At 35.9% G+C, this 25,594-nt stretch overlaps 1 protein-coding gene across 29 annotated transcripts in view; it reads left to right on the top strand.

Moving 5' to 3' along the window:
* The window catches only part of EPB41 (erythrocyte membrane protein band 4.1), a 169,176-nt gene that overhangs the window by 126,625 nt on the left and 16,957 nt on the right, over positions 1–25,594 (top strand). For 6 of the 29 annotated variants that reach the window (XM_045511364.2, XM_045511359.2, XM_074377013.1 and 3 more), the window contains 4 exons: positions 96–137; positions 1,125–1,187; positions 5,527–5,703; positions 7,494–7,544. In XM_045511364.2, the coding sequence (XP_045367320.1) occupies positions 96–137; positions 1,125–1,187; positions 5,527–5,703; positions 7,494–7,544 (333 nt within the window). Of the gene's footprint in view, positions 1–95; positions 138–1,124; positions 1,188–5,526; positions 5,704–7,493; positions 7,545–8,888; positions 10,624–25,594 lie in introns of those variants that run through there. The other 23 variants (XM_074377019.1, XM_045511361.2, XM_045511358.2 and 20 more) reach the window with 13 other exon arrangements.

Genomic DNA, 25,594 nt, shown 5'->3' with positions numbered 1-25,594 from the left:
TTCTTAAAAAAAATTACAAAATGAAGGTTCAGAAAAACTTCAATGAGCCAATATTTTATCATTTTTCTTTCTTTTTTTTATTAATGGCAAAACAGAAGCTTGCAGAAAAAACTGAAGATCTGATAAGAATGAGGAAGGTTAGCCATTTTTCACTTTCACAAAAGTGCATTACCATCACCCATGCTGATTTAACAGTGCATTAAAAAGACAGTGATCCATTCTTCTCATTGATTTCTTTTACTCAGAAATTACTTACAAACAGCAGATGCATATACATATACGTATGTATATGCATATATGTAAAAACATATGTATGCCAAAGAAATTATAATCCTATACCACATATTGAAAAATTTTGTTAGAATAAACTTTACATTAGGGAAATATTTTTTAAACACAAATAATTAGTGAAGGCCAAATCTATCCTTTATATTTAAACTTTGTAAGAAATATTTAACAATGGCACCATATGCTTGGAATCAGACAGTATTTTATGTGTATTTATTATGGAAACCATCATAGCAGCAACTCCAAATATTGCTAATAATTGTAGGTTTGGCCATTTTGTGCCTTATTCTTCCCAACCATAGAGTGGGATGAATTAGTTCTTACTGAATAGCATGTTGACTGATTGGGTATAAAGTGCCCTTAGATCTTTCTTATGAAAGATATTAGAGATGTACTTACTACAGTATTACTAAGTATGAAATAATACCCAAAAAGCTAAATAATGCTTTAAAGCATTTCTCTACTCTGTGGAACATGGAATTTCAAAGCTTCTTAAAGTCACGCATTTTAAGGTAACCCACAAACAGCTCAGTTTCAAAAATGAACATAAAACAGCTTGTTATGTAAGAAGCCAATGAAGCCAGGAGCACTGTCTATTTAAATAACATCATCACATTCTTCCATCATTCATGATCAGAGTCATCCATTTTCTAGTGGTGATCATGTCCTCTGTGTGTCCTTGTGGTTCTGTGACCATTTTATGTTGGCATATGCTGCGCTGTGGACATTTAATTTAAAAAAATTTTTTTTTGGTTTGCCAATTTGCAGTTTTTTCCCGCAAGAACAACATTTTAATTTTTTATGCTTTTCTGTTTTTCCCTCTTTCATTTTCACAGAAAAAGAGAGAGAGACTAGATGGTGAAAACATTTATATCAGACATAGCAATTTAATGTTGGAGGTTTGTATGAACTTGAAGCTAATTTCAGTTGGTTGCCTGTAACCTTCTGCATTCTTTGCTGATCCCCCGTCTTTCTGTGCTGCATTTGGTTTTGCACGCCATTGCATGAGAGAATTTTAGGTTTCAAATGCTTTTGCATGTTGGTAATCATGAATATATGCAACCATCTCACCTTTTGGCTCTTTGGTTTCCATTTCTCATACTTATCTAAAAAATATATGATTGGGACTACCTCTGCATTCAATGGTTCCATTGTTTTACCCACTTTTAGAAAGTACTACATCACTGTTTAAAAGTTCCTTGAATTTTCCAAGAGTATAGACTTCTGTATGTTTCAAGCATCAAATTTGTACAGTTTTTTCATGTTCTGAACCTAGAGAGTGTGGGAAAGTAGGAGAAATGATCACAATTCAAAATGGACTTAAAATTTGGGGGATACTAGAAAATGACAGAAGAACGATTGGGGGAAAAGTAAGATACAGGAAAGAAAGAAGGGAGGCTAGCATTTAATGAATAGTTACTATGTTATTATATAGTTTAATTATAAAACAGGCCTATGTGTGTGGGATTTTTATGTTAAAGGTGAGAAAATTGAGGCTTAATTAGGTAATTTCCCTGTGGTTATAGAGCTAGCTGGTAAATTGGTAAAGCTGAGGTTTGAGTTAGGGTCCATCTAACTCTATTAAACTACACTTTTCTTCCATTCAGAAATAGAAACTACTATTTGCTATAGGAATTACAAGGTCATTTTCCCGTTATACTCAGCATTGGTCAGATTTTCACCAGACCTATATTAGTATACTTTATCTAGTTCTGGGCTCCACACTGGATAAGGAACTATAAAACTTAGAAGATCAGAGGAACTCAATGAGGAGAAAATTAAGGAAACTGGAATTATTCTGTGAAAAAATAGGCCATGTTAGTTTATGCCTCAGAAAAACTTACCTGGAAGCTGATGACCTAATTATCTTACAACTCCTCTCAAGGCAGAACCAAAAGAAATGGGTATAAATTCTGACATCAGGGACTTAAATATATAGGAAGATGATAAACATGGTTCTTGCCTTCAGGAAGTGTACAAGGTGGGGAAGTGGGAAGGAGAGAAATAATGAGGAAATAAATACTGATAAAATGATTACAAGTTATTAGGAAAGATGGACAGGGAAGCTGTCTCTGAAGAGGTAACATTTTAGCTGAGACCTGAAAGATGAACTTATATTAAATGTGTTAAATATTGTTAAAACTGGAAGCTTGAAGAAACTTTTTTAGATAGCTCTCTAATGGCCTCCAATAATTACTTAACCTCCTCTTATTCTTTATCAATACATGTATTTTGAATGCCTGCTACATGTAAGGTACTTTGATAAAAATAATGAAAATTATGGCCAGCTTTCATTAATCATGTACCGTGTGGTGGGTACAATACCAAGTGCTTTATATATGTTTACCTCATGTAACGTGAAGTTTTCTTAGGCTGGACCCTAGGATATTTCAAACTTAGTAACTAGATCTCTGCTTTCGCCCATAGCTGAAACTAGATCTGAATGGTTTCTCTTCTGAGATTAGGAAGAATGACAGATGTCATTTGATCTCCTTGTGCTCAGCAGTGTAACACCTCCCAGTTCCAAACGTGTCAGCTTCTTGACTAGTCCATCTTTAGTGCTTCCTCTTAACTGGAACCTGCAGTACCAATCATATATTTGTCCTTTGCTCCATGAGGTGTGTTATGGCTTCTGAGACTCACAAAGTCCCTGTGTGTGATGTTTTTCCCAGCATTTCATTGACAGCCATGAGAGGGGATTTCTAAATAAGTGTGTGTTTGAAAATTAAAACTACTAACTACCTTTTGAGAATATTTTATATTTAATGAAGTGTTTGTTTTGATTGCTGCTAAAATTATAAGATGATAGGCATCAGAAAGTGTCTAACCTGAAACCAGCCGAAGTAATTTGGCTAACCATCATTCTTTAGTATTGTTTTTTTCCCGCCTTAAAGAAGTTCTCTCGAGTTATCTGTCACTCTAGCAGATTTTTTTTTAAAGCATTCCATCCTCCCCCTACTCCTACCCCACCTCCACTAATGCTTTCTTCTGGCACAAATAAGGTCAAGTTCATTTTTAGATCTACCGCCTCCTCCTCCATCTCCCAAAGAGAACGTCATAGCAAGCATCTATGACAAATTCTATTTGGAACAGGTCCCTTTGATATCTTAATTTTACTCTGTGCCCCCACAGGTTTCCAACAGCCAGCTAAGAGGAATGGAGAAAGCTCGCTCAGAAACTACTGATTATATTGAAACATTTATTTTCTCAGGTTCCAAGCCAATCAAAAGCTAGGCAAGAAGAATAACAAATCACCAGTCTCTCATAGTAAGGGCTAACCCAGAGAGTTATGGTTTTATCATAGCATCTCTTGATATTTGTGTTTTGCTGCATTCACACCTTTAACCCTCCCAAATATCTTTAGTTCTTCTCGGCCCAAGCAGATTTGATTTCGTCAGGAGCTAGGTCACAGGGCCTTACATGCCTGGTGGGTCTCAGTTGTTCAACCTACTACTGAGTCTGTGACCGAGCTTGTTCATATTTTTCTTTAGCTAGTAAACATGCTTTCTTTGCTTCCAGCTAGAACAAAAGTGCAAACTGTTGTTTCCCCATGTTCTGAAGCCCATATTCATGAGTTATACTCACATTTCATCCCAGCAAGCAAGAGGTACTCTAATGGGGGAGCTACAGGATTGCTCTTTTGGGGTTAGTTTTCTCTTTGATCTCAAAGCAAATATACATGGTTTGCAAAAATAAAAAGAACAGACTGTAAATGAATTTTCTGAATGAATATCTCCAGAATCAAAATTATGTCATGTGCCTCACTGATTCTTTTTCATAAACTATTTTCTCTTTGGCATTGCTTTTGACAAAAATTTACTTAATTGAAGCCTATATTGCCCCAGGAAAAACTTTTTAAACACATTATTTAAATAAGTTCCAGTTGTTGTCGTTGGTTTTTTTCCCCCAAAATGAGGCCATTTCCCACGGAGCCAAAAAAAAAAAAAAAAGAAAAAGAAAAACTAATCCCAAAATTCCCATAGCATATTAGGAGATATATTTAGTATTATGCTTTTCTTGGATACAGAGCTGCCTTGATATATAATAAACACAGAATTTTTAGCAGTCATCAAGTGACAGGCTCCCACATATTTTGATTTCAAGCATAGATCTTTTGAGATTTTTGGAAGAAACATGTTGCACAAAGAACATTTGAGTTTTTGTCTTCAAGTTGTATTTCCCGGATTATTTCTGGCCATATCTCCCTTTGGAAAGTTGTTATATGCCTCCTGTTACATAAACTTGAATGTTATTTCTCATATTATTTCTAGCTTTATTAACCTAGTTTTTATCATTTCTCCCTGGAATATCCCCTGTGAGAGCTTACCCCTAGTTGTCAGATCTGCTGGAACAGTTGAGTTATTTTAAGCTGTCAAGGAGACATATAAGGTATTTGATGAATTCTTATTAAGTCATGCCCCATCTATTGATGGTTACTGGAAGAAAGTCCCTATTTTGAACTGTACTAAGGGTTGAAGTTAAGCTGGAAAACATAAGGCTTTTATACTGTGAATAGTATTGATAAAAAAAAAAAAAGCCATTCTGTTACATACCCATGAGCAGTATTATACCCCTGAGATAGTAACAACCTTCTCCGGAGACTTGAGCCAGGAATTTCAGTAATAAATTCTTATATCAAGAAAGGGCTATTCCTATTTACCAGAAACCAACAACAGCAACCTAGTAATAGGAAAGAAGAACTAACTCCAGGTAGAGATAGAGGGATACTGTACAGTTGCAACTCACCAAGGCAGGGCAACCAGTGGTGGGATCGGAATCTTTCACCATGTCCTTCATTTAACAATTACTCCTTACCTGTTGCTGTCTGCATCCTGCCTGAGCTGAGCCTAAATCAGTTCCTAGCACGCTGAGGCTAATTGAGTTGTGGGATTACCTGCTTGGGATGAGGAGTTGTAGATCTAGTGTTGTGGCCTAGTAGGAAGAAGAGTCATAAAATTAAGGAGTGAGCTCCTTATGGATTATATAACTGCTGAGAGGTATGGAGTTATGATGCTTCACTGCTTCCAAGAAAAGCACCTTGTTTAAAAAAAAAAAGCAAGCAAATGTACCATTTTGTATATTTATAATTTGAATGCAAACTATGGATTAATAACATCTATCCTGGATATGGTGTATTTTCTGCCAACGCACATAGTCTGTGATGGGCTTCCCTTGGTGTGTGTTTTTTTTTTTTCCCTGAGTGCTGATTGTTTTGCATCTTTGTCCTTTCAACTATAGGATTTAGACAAAAGTCAAGAAGAGATCAAAAAACATCATGCCAGCATCAGTGAGCTGAAAAAGAACTTCATGGAATCTGTACCAGAACCACGGCCTAGCGAATGGGATAAACGCTTATCTACTCACTCTCCCTTTCGAACACTTAACATCAATGGGCAAATCCCTACAGGAGAAGGAGTGAGTACTTTGTCCATGTGACCAGTTGTGAGAATGAGTGAAATAAGTGTTTTTGTATATTGATATTTTTTATCTGAAAGTTTAGAGCTGAAGTTTAGCTTTGGTTCATTCCAGCTTTAAAGCATTGATAATCAAAACTTGTTGTTTAAGTCATGTGGACTACGCAAGCCAATTATGGGAGCCATTAAGAACTACCAGGAGATGATTAGCTCTGAGAACTGTCTCTGCAGCAGCATACTTCTGGCTAGTGTATGTTTACGAATTGACCATAAGCCAGTGGAACTTTATGTTCAAACTGTGCCTTCGGGAACCAGAGAGTTTACTAAATTTAGTAATGTCAAAATTGGAAAGGGATAAGCATTTTTTAAAAACTTTGTTTGAACATTTGCACAACTTAGAAATGTCTGGAATGGTTGACCACGATTATATAATAAACCAAGGAGGCCCCTAGGCCAGAGAATGCAGAATACTAAGTATTAATGAGTATATTTCAGTTTTAGAGGAACTATTGATGATTTATTTTGTCTTTATGAGTAACATCAAACTTTTAATACACTGTTTTATAAGACAGTCACAATTAGAAGAACCCAGAGATACCTTTTAAGGGCTGCTCTTTTTCTATTATTATTGTCATTACCTGTTTTGGAAATCCTGTACCTGAGTAAATGAATCTGTGTAATGAAAATATCTTAAAAGTTACCTTGAGCATGTATTAAAAAATTCTTTACTTATTCTTTAGCTCATACAGGTTAAGAATGTATATAAATAATCATAGTGACTCAATGAGTGATTGTAATGATTTTCAAATTACATGCTTGTTTTCCCCTCAAAACAATAGCAATTGTAGTTAAGAAATGTAAAGGGATGTCTTAATAATTTAAAAGTATTTGGTTTTTGTGTTCAGAATTCATGGTAAACTATCCAACTTATTATTTAGTTTCTGGAACTGGAGAAGATAATAAAAATTGGTTCACAAAGGATACATTTTATATTTTTCAAAATGCGATTAAAATTGGCTAACAGTTCTCCAGATGAAGTTGAACCAGCTTCACCAAAAAGGCTGGAGAATTCCTGAATGATGATGGGCAGCTAAAGAGAGTTACCAGGGATGATAGGGTGCAGTGTTTCTATTCACTGTCCTCTCAGCCTCCACTCCCTGGTATAAATGGACATTAGTTCTGTATTCCAGATCTAGAGGATGTACCTTGAACTGAGACAGTGACTGCTTTCTGTAAGTCTGTGACTCCATGAGAAAGCACTTGTTGCTGCCTCTCCTGGTTAACCCTATCTGCAAACCATAACTGCATATTTTCTAGAAGTTTCCTGTTTGATTCCAGGCAAGTAATTAAAGATGCTCAACTACTTTGAAGAAGTAACTTGGTACCCTCTTGGATGAAGTTTGACAAATCTGAACCAGTCTCCATTTCCAGAAAATATCTTATGTCTTAATCAAAACCATTCAGAAACCATCTCAGGGCTGGTTTTGGGAGGGAATGGCTGTTTCATTCTGTGGACTTTTAAAGAAATGACTTTTATAAATTAAATTAGATCAGTGGGGAGTACTTTAGCTCTAGGGTTATAATATTACCCCTCTAAATGAATAATGCAGTAAAAAAGAACTGTATTGTGATAATGATTTATATAGGATAATTCCACTTTCTGGCATATCTTACTTTTTCTTTAATAATTAGGACAATATTTCTGTTCGCTGGGGATACCTCTTCCACCTTTGACAGTATTGTTGTTGCATTGCAAGGCAACTGAATTTTATATAATTTGTGTGTGACCAGGTGAAGAAAACCTCTATCCTCCCCTCGGAAAGAAAGGTTGGTGGGCCAGAGGTAAAGCTGCTGTTATGACTTGTGCTTCTCAATCAGATTTTGCTCTTGTCATGGCACTAAGCAGATAATCCCCCCAGAACTGAACAGCAGCTGCTCAGTGATTTTTTTTTCTTTTGGCTATACTAGTAAATTCACACCCACTGCCTTTTGACCTAACACATAACATTTTCACTGCTGCACCTTTTGCAGCTTTCAATTTGCTTATTTCGGCGCATGGCTGGTTGAAAAGCTGCATGAAGATGTAAATACGTATTCGGAGAGAAAACGAATTTAATTGTACCCTATTCTTTTTATGTTGTCTTTCTTCTTCCCTTTATTTCTTTTGAAAATCATTATAATTTTGCATCCTTTATTTTCCTTTTTTCCTTTTTTTGCTGACCAGTCCCCCAGCTACTTTCTCCCTGATACATATCACTTAGGGGTGTGCAAAGAACCAGTATTGAACTTCCAAACAGATCAGAGAAGGCTGGCTCAACTGAGAGAACTGAGAGCCAAGTTTTTCCTTTCGTAGAGAACATGTGTCTTGACTGGATGGCAGAGTGCAGAAATTGCTGGGGGAGAAAATCTTCTCAATTGGACAATTGAAAAAAATAATTTTCCTTAAAAGTATCAAAAGCATTTGCTTAATATGATGTATACACCTTCATGATGGCCATTATTATTTTAAATCATGATTCAGAGAGAGAGGGGGTGGGAATTTATAATTGAGTTTTATGGGGTTTAGGTTTCTGGGTTTTGTTTTGGTTTTTTTTTTTTTTTTCTTTTTCTGGTAGACCTTGGAGGCTCATATAACTTTTATACTTTTGTTCTTCTTTTGCAATCTTTACAATGTATAGGATTGAGATTTTTATTCCCTTGAGCATAAGCTAATTGCCATACTGAATGAACTGTTGCAGTTTTTAAAGTCTATATGAAGAGATATGAGGATAACATTTTATATTCTGCCATTCTATTTGTAATAAAAGTAACTTCTGATGGTAAGAAGAATGCTTCGTTATTGGCTTTGCCCAATTGACCTAAGAAAAATTGGCAGCACCAAAGCAATGAAAAATGACTGAAAATTTGTGTGAATATCCTTAAAGGAGGAATAAATACTATAACTAACGAAGTCCAGTGATTCCTTGAACTTTCAGGACTTCTAATCTTCATTCAAAAAATTACCTATTGAGTACCCTACTGTGTTATAGAAACTTTGCCAGAATAATTGCCAGGGTAGAGTAAAATAAAAGCTTTCTAAGAGATCTTCCCAAATCCTTTGCACATCCCCAAGTATCATTTTTGAGCATTTTCCATCTGTCATTTTGTTCATCTTTCTCTGTCTTTCTTGATCTTCTACCATGAAAGCAGACACAGGAACGTGCTCTGTTAGTGCAGGATGAAGAAAAAATTAACAGGCAAGAGAGATCTACTGAAAGAGCCTTGCCCCAGCAAGAAAATGAAGAAATTCTTCCCAAGGTTTCTATTCCAATCCCTGAGGATCACAAGTCTCTCAAAAAGTGCCGCCTCTACTTTAGTACTTTTTCATCTCCTCGTATTCCTTTCGTGATGTCTTTTCTCGTGGTTCTTGCATTGGCTGTCTGGTGGTTGGTCTTTCTGTGATCGGAAAACAGGGTGCTCATCTGAAATGTCAAGACTAAAACCACTGAACTTTGTCATTAGCTTCTACTGTGTTATCTCATGTGTGATGCCCTCTGATCTTGATAGTTCGCTGTCCTAGGGCAGCTCTTGTGATCATTTTTCTGTCAATAAAATGTTACTCTTTGTAGAATATGTATCATGGGGTACAAAGGAGTAGCAATGGATTGCCCAAGCCAGCTTTCTTCACCGAAGTTTAACAAATTTAGGGAGATCTGATTTAAGCATATGGCAGGTTGGTACTTTCCCCAAAAGCTTTAACTCTTTTATCCTGCATGTTCTTATTGCCTACTGTTGCTATGTACTCCTCTCCAATGTTTCACACAAAGCAGGATATTCTGTAGAAACATTTGATGGAATATTTTCCTAATTGTCTATAGTTATTTCTGTGGCATGGGCTCTGTAGTTTAAGAAAAAATTTCAACTTGCTCACCTTTAAAAAGCCTTAAAATGATACATTTTAATCTATGAATCCATAACCACTCCTTTTCTTGAGATATCAAATCAGTATATACAAAGGCCTTTTTCAGAAAAGGGCTTTTGACTTCTGTGGCCTTCTTATGTGTATTTCTGAGATGTACAGGGACAAACAACTCTATTCTGCCTGGTGTATAAAAGAGATCTGCAAAGGTTAAATGCAGTTTTCACAAGTATAATGTGGATGGTTTAAGGAAAATGGTGCTGGTGCCCTTTAGCCTCCAGCCAGGGCTGAATTTTCCAGACTATTCTGCCCATCTTTAAAAGTCCTGGAATAACAAATTTCTTCAAGATCTGTACATAAGCATATCCTTCTCTGAATGAAAATACTGTGTTACTTCTTTATGAATTAAGTAATTATATTGCTAGAAGCAATATTTATCCATTATGATAAGCTTAAAATATATATCGATATATTTTGTTTTTCTGATGGACTTCAGACCTGTTCATTCTTACATGTGTGTTGGAATCAATTGTTTTTAATGGATGGCCTTGTGAGCTAAAGTTCTGTCATGACAAGTTTGTGTCTTCTGTTTGCATGTTGATTTTTAAGGCTTTCCTGAAGTAAATATGAGTGTGCTCTCACTTCACAATACAACTTGGGTACCTAACCTGTTTTTTTCCCCTCAATATTAATGAAATCTTGCATGTAGCTTGCTTTTTATGGCACTTGAATGTACCAATATGGATGATTTGGTTAATGTCTCAAATATTTGTTTTGAAATCTAAGTTCATAGAAGGATAATCAAACTGAGATTATTGCACTTTGTTTTACTTCTCAACACTTCCCTTGATGAAACTTCTAAACATGACTTTGTTTTTAAGATGGTGACTTCTTAGAGCAAAAAAAGAGAACAGTAAAGCCAAGAATCTTTTGTCCTTCCACACCCACCACTATTGTTCTATTCTCCCTGGAGACATGTAGAAATAATTCTTTGGTATTCCCTGAAAACTGCTGCTCTGTTATTAAAGGCTTTCCAAAAAGGTGAGAAAGGATCAAGGAGCAGGTTAAATTTAAAATCTGATATGAGTATATATCTTACATGTCACAGGCTATATCTGTTTATAAGAAATATTTTGTAATTAAGCGTATTTATTATTTTACTCATAATAAGAATAGAGAGACCTCAGATCAACCTGAAATATTGCAAAGCTATTCTTTAACACAGAAAGTGATCATCAAAAAGTACTCCCCTTCATCTGTGAAATAGGGATATAAGAGCTTTCTTTATGGAATTAAAAAAAAAAAAACTATAACATTGGTTAGATTCTTTAAAATTTTTTTTCAAGAAACTAAAAAGGAAATAATCTTAGGATTCTACTGCTACTTTTATAACTGTTTCAGATTATATTTCCAGTTTTCATTCTTGTACATAGCTTTTAAAGTAATTATTATTGTAAACTTAACCTTGAATTTCCTTTCCCTTTGTATTGGAGTTATTTCAAGTCCATTAAAAGTCTAATGTAAGCCAACAATATTTTTCTGTTTTCTGAAGTGCAGCAGGAGCCGTCAGAGATCCTTACTGATCCTTTATTTGTTAATAGGGTAAAAATGGTTGAGAGGACTAAACTGCCAGTGCAGGCTCAAAAAGATATGCCCATCACAGTTATCGGAGGAAAAATACTGGACATTACAGCTTTGTATTACCTAAAATTAATGCTGCCAGTATGTATAAACATAAAGCTGTGAATAGTCTTGGTTTCTCTCTCACATTTTATTCCATTCTCGATACCAGAGACAGATCCAAATAACTGTGCTGGTTTTACCCTGGTTCATCTTCTTAACATCAGGTTGATAAGTGAAAAACAGTTTGGACTAAAGTTATCAATACAGACCCGTAAAAAGTCTTGGGTTTTTGCCTTGGCTTTGCTATTAATCATTTCTAGGGTGACTCTGAGAAGTTCACTTAATTGCTTGGTGCCCAGATTTCCACCTAGTAATGCAGAGACTAATCTACCTCATGAGAATGAATCTGTAACCTGTTCCAGGAACCAGAAGCTCTAGTTGTCATTTAATTCTTGGTGTTTTAGGGACTGGAAAGTAAAAAACAAACACACATTAACTTCTTGGAATTTTTTGTATAAAAGTAAGCAGTTAAACAGCTGTGTTTATTTCTGTCTACTCCATATTGATATTTGACCAAATGCTTAAAACTACTAAGGTTTAAAGTGTCTTTCCAAATTCCTCATACTCTTAAGCAATTCATCTTACCCATATGGTATACTTAGAGGGGATCTTACTTGAAAGTAAATCCAGCACCTGTACTTTGGACCTACCTTTTAGCCATTTTCTTAATCCTGACACTTGGGTTATGAAGGGGATTCAGTTTGCATGGGTCAGTTCTACTACTTGTTTAGATCTTTGGTAAAAGTTTTGAAGGGAGAAGATACTGACTTTGTTGACTACGATTAAACGGGAGTATCTGTGGACTAGATTTCCAGTTGTCATCTTAGATCCTAGTACATTTCTTTCTGTTAAATATTGTAAATTTTACTCTGACATCTCTGTGAATTTAAGCCAATTCACTTTCTCCTACATTCCTAGGTCATTACTGTATTGTTTGCTATAAAAACGTATATTAGACTCCCTAGGCTTTAGCAGTTTGGTTATTTTTTTAAGGCATTACCAATCAAAATTTATATTTAGGCTTTACCCAATGGTCATGTATTTACAAAAGAAAGACAAAAAAATTCAAAAATAATATGAGACACTTTCTCGTTTTTTTCTTACCAAGGGTATTGAGCGTAGTAAAGATACATAGAACTTTTCTACAGTTTCCTTCCCTTCTGTCCTTCTTCATAGACTTTATAAAATCCTAAACGTCTTTATAGCATTCTCTATCACATTGAGAAAAACTATTATGTTGTTTCTGTTATACATAGAAATTTCACTTTTTTTCGTTGCATTCAAACTACCCATGTTGTTTGTAATTTTGGTAGTGGAAATGGAGACAACTCCGTATTCTTATTCTCTGTTATGCATGGCGTGTGGGGTAACTCCATCTGCCTCCTCTACACTGTAGGGAAGTTTCAGTAAATCTCTTTATTTCTGCTGCTGTCTCCTTTTTGCTGCATCAGAACATGATGTAAAAAAGAAACACATTGGTGTGGACCTCAGTAATGAGCACCTGAAATGGTTAAGAAGGGGTGGTTGTTAAAGTGAGGAAGCCACGTAAAGTTAGGCTGGAAGAGGAAGAGGGGTAGCTGTGGTCAACAGTTACAAATTCACAGAGTATTTCATTTTGTAAATGAAATTCCTGTCCTACTAGAACTTGAGAGACAAAAAGAAGAGAAAGTACAGTATATTACTTCTACCAATCAGAAATAAAGGCTAAGAGCTAGATAACTTTAATAATAGCCTAACTAAATGTATAGATGACAGATTGTTGAGGAAACATATGTTTTAGGAATGCTCTTCTAATCTTTTGTGATTGATATCCTAGAGGGCAGCCCTTCCCTTTATCATATAGTCAGAACCCTGTCTGGGGTAAATAACAGAATAAATCTAACATTTCAAAGATTAAAGAAGGTAAGAAGGCATATAGAGTCCCAACTATCTTTTCAGGCCCCCGAAAGTCAATAAAGGATGCAGTTTAATCTCTCATTTTCTCCTCTATTATCTTTTTAAAGAAGAGTCTCCACACGTACAGGATCCTATCTGAACAAAACAAAGAGAATAAGAATTAAACAAAAAACATGGTTACTGCTAGCCATTCACTTGTTCATTGCCCACTAGGACAAGGTATTGCAAGTGGGATGCAAAGAGGCAGCATTAGCAGAATTTTAGGATTGGATAGGCCCCTAATCCAGCTCCTCTCCCCTCCAGTGCTTGACTCTTCTATACAATATCATTTAGAGATTCAGAGACCAAGTGGTCTCCCAGGCTGTGATTAAATATCTCCCAAGATACAGCACATTATGTCTTTGGACATCCCAGATTTTTGGATATAAATCATTCAGGTATTAAGTCAAAGTCTGTTTCCCAATAGCTTTCACTTCTTTCACCTCCTAAATGGAGTCATTCTGAAGAATTTTCTGTCTTCCACCTTATAAGCTCTTCACATAGTTAAAAGTAACTCTCACATTGGAATTAGTCATAGTTCTTGGCCTCAGATCACTTACCATCTGATATCCAGATCTGTCCCAGCCTTCCTCCTAGCATGTTATCCTCCTGCTTTCTTCCTTTCTTTTTCTAGCTTTCCTTGTTTTATCAGCTCTTTTTCCTTCTGACTCCTTTCCCCAATGGTTGCTTCCCTGTGGTTTATTCAGTTTTACATCCCTACCCATTGATTTGCCCTCTCTAAAAGAACATTTTGAAATTTCTGGAAATCACAGCTTCTTCACAGATAACACAGGCACTTGAGGGGTAGGGGGATTACATAGAAGAGTAGGAGGGTGAGATAGTTATGTAGCTTTGGAAACTTCTTGTAGCGCAGAATCTGCTGACAAGATTGTATCGCTGTTACGTCTTAAAGAAGCTTACCACCAGAGCCAGTATCCTAAGTTTGCTTGCCTTCTTTGACAGCCTTTCTAACCTTTACATCCCTTAGTACCCCATGTGGTTTGATTTATACCACTGTGATTGATACAATTATGGAAACACTTTCTGTTTAATGTTCTGATTATGACTTAGATCTCCACTAGAAAAAGTGATATTAAATTTTTTAGATGTTAATCCATCTCTTCTAGTTTTGCCAGTCTCAAAACTGTGAGATTCTCAGAGGTGCAGGGCCTTGTTTTAGCTATCTTTGCCAAAAATACCTTTGTATCTCAGATATATAGCAAATAATTAAAATTTGTTAAATTGAATTAAATGATTAGTCACATGGTAAAGGATAAACTCTAACTTTTCACTTTCAGTCTCTTGTGTTAGGACACAAATTTGTGCCTAATTAATCACCACAAGCCCATTCAACACATGCAGACAGCCCAGAAAGCCCACATATGGCCCAGAAGCCACTGTCTCTGTTATTAGTCCTGTAGTGTGGTCCCTGGTTTATTCAAAGAATCTACGTATACCTCTGTGATAGGTGTCAGTCTCTCTTGGTTCTGTCTTATAATTTGGTCCAGTTAAAAACTTACCCACTTACCACAAGTCATAATCAGCTATTTTCACTATAGAACATATTATTGAGACTGGGGTGCTTATCTGTATGTGTAAATTCATCTTGGAGTGTGATATCATAAAGGAAATCTGTTATTTAACAATTTATGTTTATCTAAAATACATTGCAGAGAGCAGTTTGATACATTTGTCTTGTTTTACATGATACAAAAACAACAAAGGTATCACACTCTTGTGATATCAAGAGTTTTGTATGTAAGATAGACCAGGGTAGGCAAACTTTTTCTGTAAATAAATATTTTAGGCTTTGCTGGCCTTATAGTCTCTGTCATAACTACTCAGCTTTGCCACTGTAGAGTGAAAGCAGCATCGACAATAAACAAGTGAACACGAACGTGTTCCAATCAGGCTTTATTTGTGGACACCGAAATCTGAATTTCATGTAATCTGTATGTGTCAGTAAATATTTTCATATTGTTTTTCAACCATTTAAAAATGAAAGCCATTCTTAGCTCCAACCCATACAAAAGCAAGGAGAGGGCTGGCTTTGGCTGCTAGCTGTAGTCTGCTGACCCCTGACATAGGTCTAGAGAAACAGAGAACTGATTAGATACATTTTCTGCCTTTGTACTGTTTCAAGAGCTGTAGTCACAGTCTTAGCATTTTCATTCAGTGGCGAAGTATTTTTGGTCTTGTTTATGATTAGAAATGGAAAACAAAAGACAAGGCACTCGTTCCTATTTATCCAGCAGCCAGGGTACACCTGAATAAAATGTCTTTATCACCACAGCATCCCTGCCTCTGTCAGTTTTCTGAATTGTTTTGTGTTAACTGTGCTCTTCTTCAGTGACAAATCCAGCTGACGCCTTTGTTCTGTTTGGTTTTTAAGGGTCTGCCTCCGTTTTCCTCTAAGGAATAAAGAAACAATTCCCAAATTCACCTTCTCTTCAGCCGAGTTTTAGAGATCTCTAACGAGCATGGTAAAGAAAGTGAAATGGTTTTCACTCTGGACTTCTGGTGCACCATAGTGTTTCGAGCAGTTGTATAAATTCAAGGTTGGGTATCTAAAGGAAATATTTTAGAAAGTTTCCTTTTTCAAAATAAAGGGATTTCTCTGAGAGGAATTCCCTAATTCAGAGCCTATTTGGGCAATATTTTACCAATAAGTCAGAATAAAATAAAATTATATCCTTTCAGAGGTTGTGTTCTGAAAGATTTCTTGATCTGTAATTAGCTTTGGGAGGTGCCTTCTAATAAATCCCTAAACCTGTGTTCCTTTCAGTTCCCTGGTCTAGGATCCTTTAGCTCTGATACTCAGTTAAATAAATTGTTTACCTATTAGCAGTTCAGCAAGATATTTAAGCCTCAAGAAATCTACTAAGAAATTCTCTTTTTGGAACTTTTTCTTAGATATTTTTCTCATGTTATTTGCACCATTAATACGTACATTTGTCAAGAATAAATCGTATTGCAAATCTAATTCTGGTTGATACTAGTCATTAAGGAAAGGAGTCAGTAATGCTGCACAGACCCACTACCAAAAACAGGAGGGAAGGAAAGAACCTCTGCTTCCGTGGGTCAGCAAGAAATACTGTCAGCCAGTCTTTCTAGAAAAATGCTCTTGTTTTTCCATATTTTCACTCTTCTCTGTGGCCCAGTAATTGTCTTTTGCTCAGTCCTAAAACAGAGCTAACCTATTGACGTGTATTCAGTTCCAAGAATATTAATGTTTTAAATCGGCCTGGAACTATTTGACTTATTTATACCAAGTTTTAAAAATAACTTTTTTCTAACCAGCTTAATCAGGTACTACAACACATGTGATTGTCACATCTGTTAGAAGCATTTTTAATATACTGAATTAGTCCTTTTTTTTTTTTTTTTTTGGAAGAAGCACTCTACAAATTAATAGCTATTAACTATCCAGTCTTGCCACTCTGATCATATTGAAGAGTGAAGAATGGAGTGGGTGTGGATATGTGGGTGTGAGGAGAGCTTGCTTCTGTGATGTGGAATTAACAGAAGCTGAACTGCTCTGTCTCTTACTTCACCTTGAGTAAACCTTGTCTTGTGTCTTCCTCTCACAGTTCTAGATTCTGTTGTATTAGCCAGGTGATTACTTGAAACCAACACTCCACATTTTGAAGTAGTCTATTTACTAGCTCCAAGTATGTGCCTTGTGACCATGTCTGAGTAATATAAGATTTTGAGGTATTTCTCCAGAGCTCCGTTCCTTTTGGGAATTTGTAGAAAATGTTCACATGGAAAGCCATTTTCATTGTTATAGGATTTTTCAGGAGGAGAAGACATAGCTAATTAGTATCTAATCATATTTTTCTGTTGTATTTAGTTTTGTGGAATCAAGATGCTATTTGCTAGATATCAAATTAGGATATAATTTTTTCTTAAGTGCTTATAATGGCTTTAATCATTTTTGGAATTGGGACTTCTGAGAAATCCTGCCAAGTATATTTAATTGTGTTCCATACTAAATGATCAGTTTTCATATTGGTTATAGCCCCTTCCTCTCCATCTTTTTCTCTCCACCTCAACCCTTCTTAGTATAATGAAATAAAATTGACCTACCAAAAGCTTCTGGTCTCCTAGACATGTTTAGTATAACCTTTAATATTTGCTCAATCATTTTGACTTCTATAGCTCTATTCAGGTTTGAGAACACACATTTGATCTGTGGAGTCCGTGCTGGTGAGTGCAGTGTTAAAGCAAGATTTTCTGTTACTGAATGGTTAAAATTTTGTATCAGGCACTGATTTTGCAGCTGTTTGCTTTTACCTTCACCTATTCTGGGGATAATCTAATAACAGCACCGTTTAGGAAATTATAAAAACTATGTTTGAAGGATGATTGTCATTGGCAAATTTCATTTACTAGCATTCATGAAAGGCTGCATTATGGAGTGATTTTCCTACAATAAGCAATTTTACCAACTATAACTTAATAAAGGCCAGCATCTTCCTAAGTAAGCTCCTTTATCCGGATGTAATCTTTATATGTCAGGGAATAGCACCGGACCATGAAAATGACTCAAGTCTTGTGGAGAAGCTAGTGAGCACTACAAGGATGTATTTCTAGCAAGGGACCAATAGCATGCCAACTTTATTAAAAAAAAAAAAAAAAAAAAGCAGGGGAGGATATAGCCAAGAGAGAAAATTTAGAATGAAGAGAGAAGTATTGCATAATTAAGAATGGCACACTAGAGAGGAAAGATAGAATTTTTAAATCATCTTTTGCTAGCACGTGGTTACTCTGTTGTTAGTTTATCCCCATTTTGAATGTTTGTGATTCTAATGTCCTTTTCTAAACTGCCAGTTGGCCTGAGTTTTTCCACAGAAAGTGTATCAAAACCATTATTTATGAGGCTTTTGGGGGTGGAGGGGCCAGGGGATGTTTTTCTTTTTGATAATTTTTGTTCTTTCTTCATTCGTTTCCTTTTTTGGCTGAAGAATGGGCTACTGCTGCTTGACCTGTCATCTTTATGTGCTGTTTACACATGGCTTTTACAAAAGAAGCCATTACCACATCTGATTTATCTCTTATTGCAAGTGCCCCTTTTAAAAGCATTTGTTTTAACTTAACAAATTAAAGAAAAATCACCACATTAGTGTTATTATATAACCAAGGGAAATATTATTTATTTTTCATAATAGAAATAAGATTACAAATATTGATAATATAGTAAATGTATAAAGACATATGTTTTGTTTTTTAGAGCTTTTTCCCAAGGCATTTAAGGACATTCTTTGCTGAGACATAAACTTGCCATGTTTTGTTAAAGAGAAATACATAGAAATGAAGCACTCGCAATTAACTGATCTTATCAGGATTGGAGTCTACAATTTTAGTTTGCATGTTGCAGACCATTTGGGGGTATTATTTAAATACATCGTTGATAATTTAAGTGACTGTGATATTTATTGTTTACTTTAGTTAAGAACCAGGAGCTGGATTCTTCTGCTGGGTATCTTCCTTCTGTGCTTAGCAAGATAACCTCGATTCCTGCTGGTTCTGTGGGCATTTGCAGTGCAAAGCATTTCTTACTGGGTTTGCAAAGCAAGGGTAATGTGCTCTGTGGGTGTATGTGTGTCTGTGCATACCCCTCTCCCTCAATCCCACTGCCACCTCCTGCTCACTCCCTTTTTCTTATCAAAACTAATTTTTAAAAATTATTTAAACTTATTAAAAAGCCTAATGAATCCCCTTTTTCTGACGTAGACAAACACTGGTAAAAGTTATTAACTTTCTCTGGGATATTTGCATTTCAACAGGCCACAAACTCATTGCAAAGATGATGTTGACATTACAGAGTTGATCATATCATTAAGCAGTATTTCCAAGGCCAGTCCTAACTCAGTTGACTTGATTGAGTGGCAAAATAGAATGAAAAGAATGTGAGAACCAACGGTAGTTTAATAGATATGGTGGGTTTAGGGTTCCACTGGGTAAAATGACTGCAAAGATACTATGCTAAATCTCAGACTCTCTGTTATGGAAAATTTAGTAATTTCTGGAAGCAAAATCTGTGGGTAGTAGCATAGAAAGATATGCTTTGGGCTTAGAAACAACAATAATCTGTAAAGTTTTAAAATGGTTGTAAATTTTGTGACCAATCAAAAATGTTCTCAGAACTATTAAAGATGTCCTATCCAGTGTTCTTCATGTGGAACATGGCTCAGGAATATTTAAATATCCTCAGAGTGTATCAGTTTTGGTTCTTATCTTCTATCACAGTTTCTTTCTTCTAAGTTCTGCCTGATGATGTTCTCTAAAATATAGTGAGAATCTGGCTCAGAACTTGCTAAGCTGAAAGGGAGACCAGACTTAGTTAAATCCATAGGGTTGGCCCACTTGGATACTTGACAAATACTTACATGTAAGTTCCTGTTTCTTTGCAAAAAGTAATATTTTAAGAAATATAGTACAAAGTCAAATAATATCTAGTGTTTGCCTAGCACTTCATTTTGAATGCTCTACACAATTAACCCTCACAATAGCCATATCAGGTAGGTAGTGGTGTTCTTGCTTTTTATGTGATAAAACTGAGTCTCAGAGAGGTTCAAGGACATGCCCCCAGTCAAGCAGTTTTTAAGTGAAAGAACTGGAGCTGCAACCCAAGTCTTGGACATTTCAGTCCAGTGACATTCTGTTACGCCCCAGCTGTATCCTAGGTCACTTAGTCCCCAGGTGAAAATGTAGTGAAAGTTACAGAAAGTGAATTAAGGAGAAAGTTGGAATTTGTGAGACCCTCATTATTTATAAAACCAGGTATTAAAAAATGTTTCTCTAAGATCCTGAAGCCACTAATGAGTTAATGTACTAACACTGGACTGCCCTTAACTTGCCTTAAATCCCCCAGGTTGAGTTTTGCAGAACATCCCAGAATCTGAAATAGGATCTCCCTCAGTCAGTAGCAACCAGAAGATGGGAATAAGAAAAGAGGCCTTGCCTATAATTGTTGAGACAAAGGGTCTCAAGGTTTTTGTTTGTTTGGCCTTGGATAATCTGGTTCCTGGTTTTAAAATCATTCAATAACAAGAATTGATTTTTTTTTTAAGAAAATAGTTGTTTCCTTTATGTATTTATTGGGGATATTTAGATAGATCAAATAGTTCACATTCCCATTAATTAAATCAAACCTCAGGTCAAGGGAAAATTAGATTAGTGTCCAGAAGCAAACCAAAGACACCGTATCAAACCAAAAGACATTTTGTAACTCTAATAATTATTTGTTCTTCATCAAAGAAAATATTTTTGATATTCTGTACTTGAACCTCTAAGTATATTTTTGCAAAAGTGAAACTTGCTGATTTGGAAGAATGTGTGAGACTATTTAAGATGGTGTTATGTAGAGTGGTTTAGGACAGGATATTTATGCAGTTTAGTGAGGGAATTTATATTTTGGTCTGGCCAGACTATGAAAATTCTCTTGCAATCATCATTTGTGTTTCCTGCTTCTCAATTTAGTCAATTTGATAAAATGTTGCCTTAGAATGTTAATGGCCTCTCTCTTAAAATTTGTCTTATATAATTTCAGCAATTAAAAAAACTCGTATTTAATAATTTGTCTATAATGTCTATTTGAACATGCTTATATATATGAAGGTAAAATTTTTACAGGTATTGAAAAAATAGATCTTTGATAACACTGAGTAGAATATGAAGGAAAAGCATTTTTCTAAAGACCTAATATTAAACATATATTGATTTCAAGGTTCTTACTAGAAGTTAGCTTTATAACTGATGTGACTTTATTTTCTTCTTTCCTTTAAAATTGTTCTGTCAACTGTCTAATTCTGCTAATGGTGGACTCAATAATATTGCTGACTGGCTTATTTCAGGACTTAATGTAACATTATAATACCTGAGAATGCACAAAAAATAACAAGACACTGTAATTAAGCTTACAGACCAGCTCTGATAAAAGTTTGCCTTCCCCCCAAAGTTCCACCATTGCCCTAACCACCACATAACCCTGAGTTTATTGTGCAAACATACTTAACTGCCATCTGTACATATCATTGTCAATATCTTCATTCAGCTAAATATGAGTACCCTGAAAATTGTATCACTTCTTTCTTTTATTTATCCCAAAATCGCATAAAAGAGGATTCTCTTCTGAGGTGGCAGTTAAGCAACTGTTTATTGAATTTGGCCGATTCATTCTCTTGTCTTATACTTGATTTCAGTAAAAGAGGATCTCAGCCTGAGGTGCAGGGCACTCAGCCAAAACAAAACAGAACAGAACAGGCCACACACACAGGAAATATAAATCATTTTGATGTGAAGTATGATAGTGTTTATCTGTAGTCTGTATCTATAATCTAGAGTCAATGTTCAAATCAAGTTTTGGGATGCTTTAGTATCTTATATTCCCAGTTGCTATCATGACTTTGGCAAGAGAGTGACTATTTTCCTTGAGTGTCTTCACTGTTTCAGAGACAGATACCTAATAAGAAATTCACAGAAAATCTGTGGCTTAATTCACAGATACAACCATATTTTTATTCACATTCCTGAGAATATTCCTGCCATCTCTAAATCAGAAAATATTAAACAAAATATAATGAAGCTACACCTTAAATTTGAACTGTTACTTTTCCACTCAAAAATATTGTCCGTTATAATTGACTCTGACTTTCAAAATCCACTCGCTAAATTACTATAGTTTTATGTTATAGTCTCCTTATAAAAGAGAATTTTCATACTATTTACTAGTTATTGATGTTTCTTATCATTCTTTTCACTAAGTACTTTTTCATTTAGAAAACTATTAAGGTTTATTTTTTAACTGTTCTTAAAGGCTTGGAGGATATTAAGAATTTATAAGCACTTCGTAAATTGTTTACCAGACTTCAGGTTTTATGGATCATTTCATTATGAAACCAGTACAAAAGCTTGCATAATAAAATCATTTAATAACAATTTTTGATTATGAAAGTGATGCCTCTTCATTTTAGAAAGATTAGGAAATACAGAAAAACACAAAGAAGTTAAAGTACTTGCAGTTCTACCCCTACTGATATGTTAGTATACTTTGAGGTCTTTTTCATGTTGTATAATTACATACATTGGAAAATATAATTTTTAAATGCGTAAGAAGTAAAACATAGCGTATTATCAAGGGGGGGATTTAGTCTTTGAAGTTACCTTTTCTGCCTTCTTCCCCCATTCCAACAATCTAATTGTGGTCCCTGAAATCACATGGCAAGGTTGGCTGTGAAGAAGTCACTGTTCTTCACTTGGTCCTTAACTGCCTAGCCAGGGTTTTAATATATAGAAAGATAAATTGGGACAAGAGCAGGTCTTTTTCTTCCTTTTAACATAGAAAGGAATTGTTTCCTGTTGCCATTTGAAGGTAAAATTGGCCTTCACTAAGCAAGGAACAAGTGACCAAGTGTGTGTGGGGAAAATTACCGCATAGACCCTCCAGGAGAAACTTACATGGCTATTGCTTATATAGCAAAATTTTAGGAAGATTTTCAGGATTTATTTTCACTGTGATACTTACAGGATAAGAGAGTCTTGTCAGCATAACTGTGGTTTTTGCAGCAGTCACTTCAAGTGTATAAATCTCTTCCTTCAAAAATAACCTAAAAGGAGAAAGACTGGATTACATTTAATGGAATAGCAGCAGAATACCTATAAAACACCCATATTCTCCTCTTAATGATATCTGTAATCCCTACGTCAAGGGAGAGGTTATTTATAACTCACAAAGGCACATAGATCCTCAGGGTTTGATGATCCTGTGACATAATCCCTTTGAATAAATCATTTTCAAGAGGAAGCCTTTAGGGAAAAAAAATCCCTTGTTTTTTCCCCCAAACAAAGAAAATACTGAACTATCATACTTAGTAGGAGCCATTGATGTTTTAAGTAAAATTGAGAATTTTCAATCAAGCAATGTCCCTGCTCAATTAAATATTGGTCTGACATTCTTCTCATATTCTTGAAACCAACTAGACAGCCTTGCAGTACTTTACACAGGCAGCTGGTCTTTCTGTCGCAGCATCCTTCTTACAGATTCCCCCATCAGGCCAGACAAGCCACACATTCAGTCTCAATTTGGTGTGTCACTGTGGATGGTTCAGATGCAGTTATATATTTATTCATATCCTTGAGAAGATCCCTTTAAAGTTTCCAGGCCAATTTGTTTGTTATATGCAGTTGTGCAGAATCTTATATAATCCAGTGGCCCTTGCTGATATTCACAGCCAAAGGCACAGCACTGTCAGTTAGAATTCCTCACTCATGCTATATGCCAAATTGTGGGTGTCTTATGTCATGGGGATTTTGTATCTTCTTTTTGCCTCAGTCTTTTCTCCTAGCTTTCCAGCCTTCTCCTTATATTTCAAAATATAGTGTCAGCCCCTAAAATCAGACTCTGCTAAGAGGACTTTGGACAATCTTTGTACTTCCCAAAAGTATAGTCAGGTTTACTGTATATTCTTTTGAACATAATAGGACACGTCCTTTGGCCCTACTTGATACATTTTCTGTTGCCATGGGAAGAAGTGGCTTTAGAATCAGAGACTGACTTGAGCTTAAACCCTAGCTCCATCACTTACTATCTTTGAGTTGCTTACCCTGTTTGTTTTCTTCATCTATAAAATAGATAGTGACTACCTCACAGTGAGGTGGTGAAAAATTAAATGAGAAAACAAAAAGTGACTTTCGCATGGTGAACATGCAATAATGTTAGTTTTTCTCTTATTTTACTGGAGTAGGAGACAGAATGGTGGACTAGACAGTGGGTCTGGTCACGTGGGCTACTTTTTATGTTCTAAACAAGCCTTTCAGTTTTTGAATAGCTCAAGGCAAAGCAGTTCTCAGGGCTCTTAGATTTATTTAGTATACTTTCAACAAGTTTTTAGTGAACATCTATTATGTGCCAAAAAACTGTGCAAGAGAGATACAGAGGCTAAGTAACACAGTAAGTCCTTATCCTCCAAGGAGTTTGTAGTCTAATGGAAAAGACAGATGACTAAACCAACAATGATAGGGCACAATGGGAATAAAAGAGGCATGGTCTCTAAACATACTTTAGGCAGCCAGGGAGAAACTTCCTGAAGAACTGACGCTAGCTGAGCATGGACGTGCAGGCAGAAGGAACAATACTGACGATACTGACAAACGCACGGAGGCAAAAGAAAGCACGCAGTGTTCTAGGAACTGCAGATAGTTTTGAATTAGTGGAGAGAGAGATGTGTGGAGGTGTAGCAGGAGGGAAGCTGAGGAGAGAGGTAAGAGTCATATTTTAAAGTATTTTCTAGTTTTGGTAAAGGATCTGAACTTTAGCCAGAAGACAGTGAAGAACCACTGAAGGGTTTTAAGCTGTAAAATGGAATTTTTAATATTTCATTTGAGAAATAAACATTTTAGGAGCAGAATAGAGGATGCATTCGAGGAAGGTTCGAGATGAGAAAGAAGGAAGGAGGAAAGAAAAGAAGAAAAATTGTTTAGGGCACTAGTAGTAAGCTTGGTGAGGCACTGTAAGAGTCTGAATGAAGGTAAAAGTGTGGGAATAGCAAAAAGCAGATAGATGAGGGAGATATTAAAGTGGAATAGAGTGGAGTTTGGGGCATATTGCCTTCCATATGCCTGGGAGATTGTCCAGTAAGTAGTTGGCTGTGTTGTCTGGACAAGAGTTCTGGTCAACAGAGCCAACTGGAGCGGTTGATTTGACCATATGTGAGAGTGCTGTGAGTGGTAATCCAAGCCAACTGTCATCAGTTTTCCTTTTATTTCCAATGACTAATACATATTAGGTGATCAATAAATACTTGTTGAATTGATACTACTGTGGCTACAGCTTTTACCCTTCGTCTCCTTCGTTTATGCTTTGAAAAAATTGACTGATCTGTCTTTACTCAGCAGTAGGCAACCTTGGGCCAGGTGGCCTAAGCAATGTTTAATCACAAATGGCTTCTTGATGACAGACCACTGCTTATCACTTGAGCAGACTGGCAAAAAACTGACTCTTACTTGATTATCTTAGGTATTTTCCTGGTTGTTTATTAATCAGCCTTCTCAGTTGTGACAAAATTTTATGGAGAAGCCCCGAAGTTTGTCTCCACATGAGTGGGTTTGGATATGCTATTCACAGCACTCGAGCTAGCATATAGCAATTTGAGAAAGCCTGTTTGTTTATTACCAGCTGATCTATTTCTGGGCAGCTCCATAACAGCTTGTCTGACTCAAAAGAAGTGGTGAGATAAGTGCCCTAGAAAGTAGTACAGCATGTTAATAATATAACAACAAACTCATTCTTGTGTCCCCCAGGCCCTAGCTTATTAGAGGTGCTCAGATACTGTTGATTGAATTAAGTGAATCTATATGGTAATTGAGAATTTAC

Source organism: Camelus bactrianus, chromosome 13 (assembly GCF_048773025.1).
Source record: "Camelus bactrianus isolate YW-2024 breed Bactrian camel chromosome 13, ASM4877302v1, whole genome shotgun sequence".
Classification (NCBI taxonomy): domain Eukaryota; kingdom Metazoa; phylum Chordata; class Mammalia; order Artiodactyla; family Camelidae; genus Camelus; species Camelus bactrianus.
The sequence above is the reverse complement of the archived record's forward strand: the minus strand, read 5'-3'. Positions and strand labels throughout refer to the sequence as shown.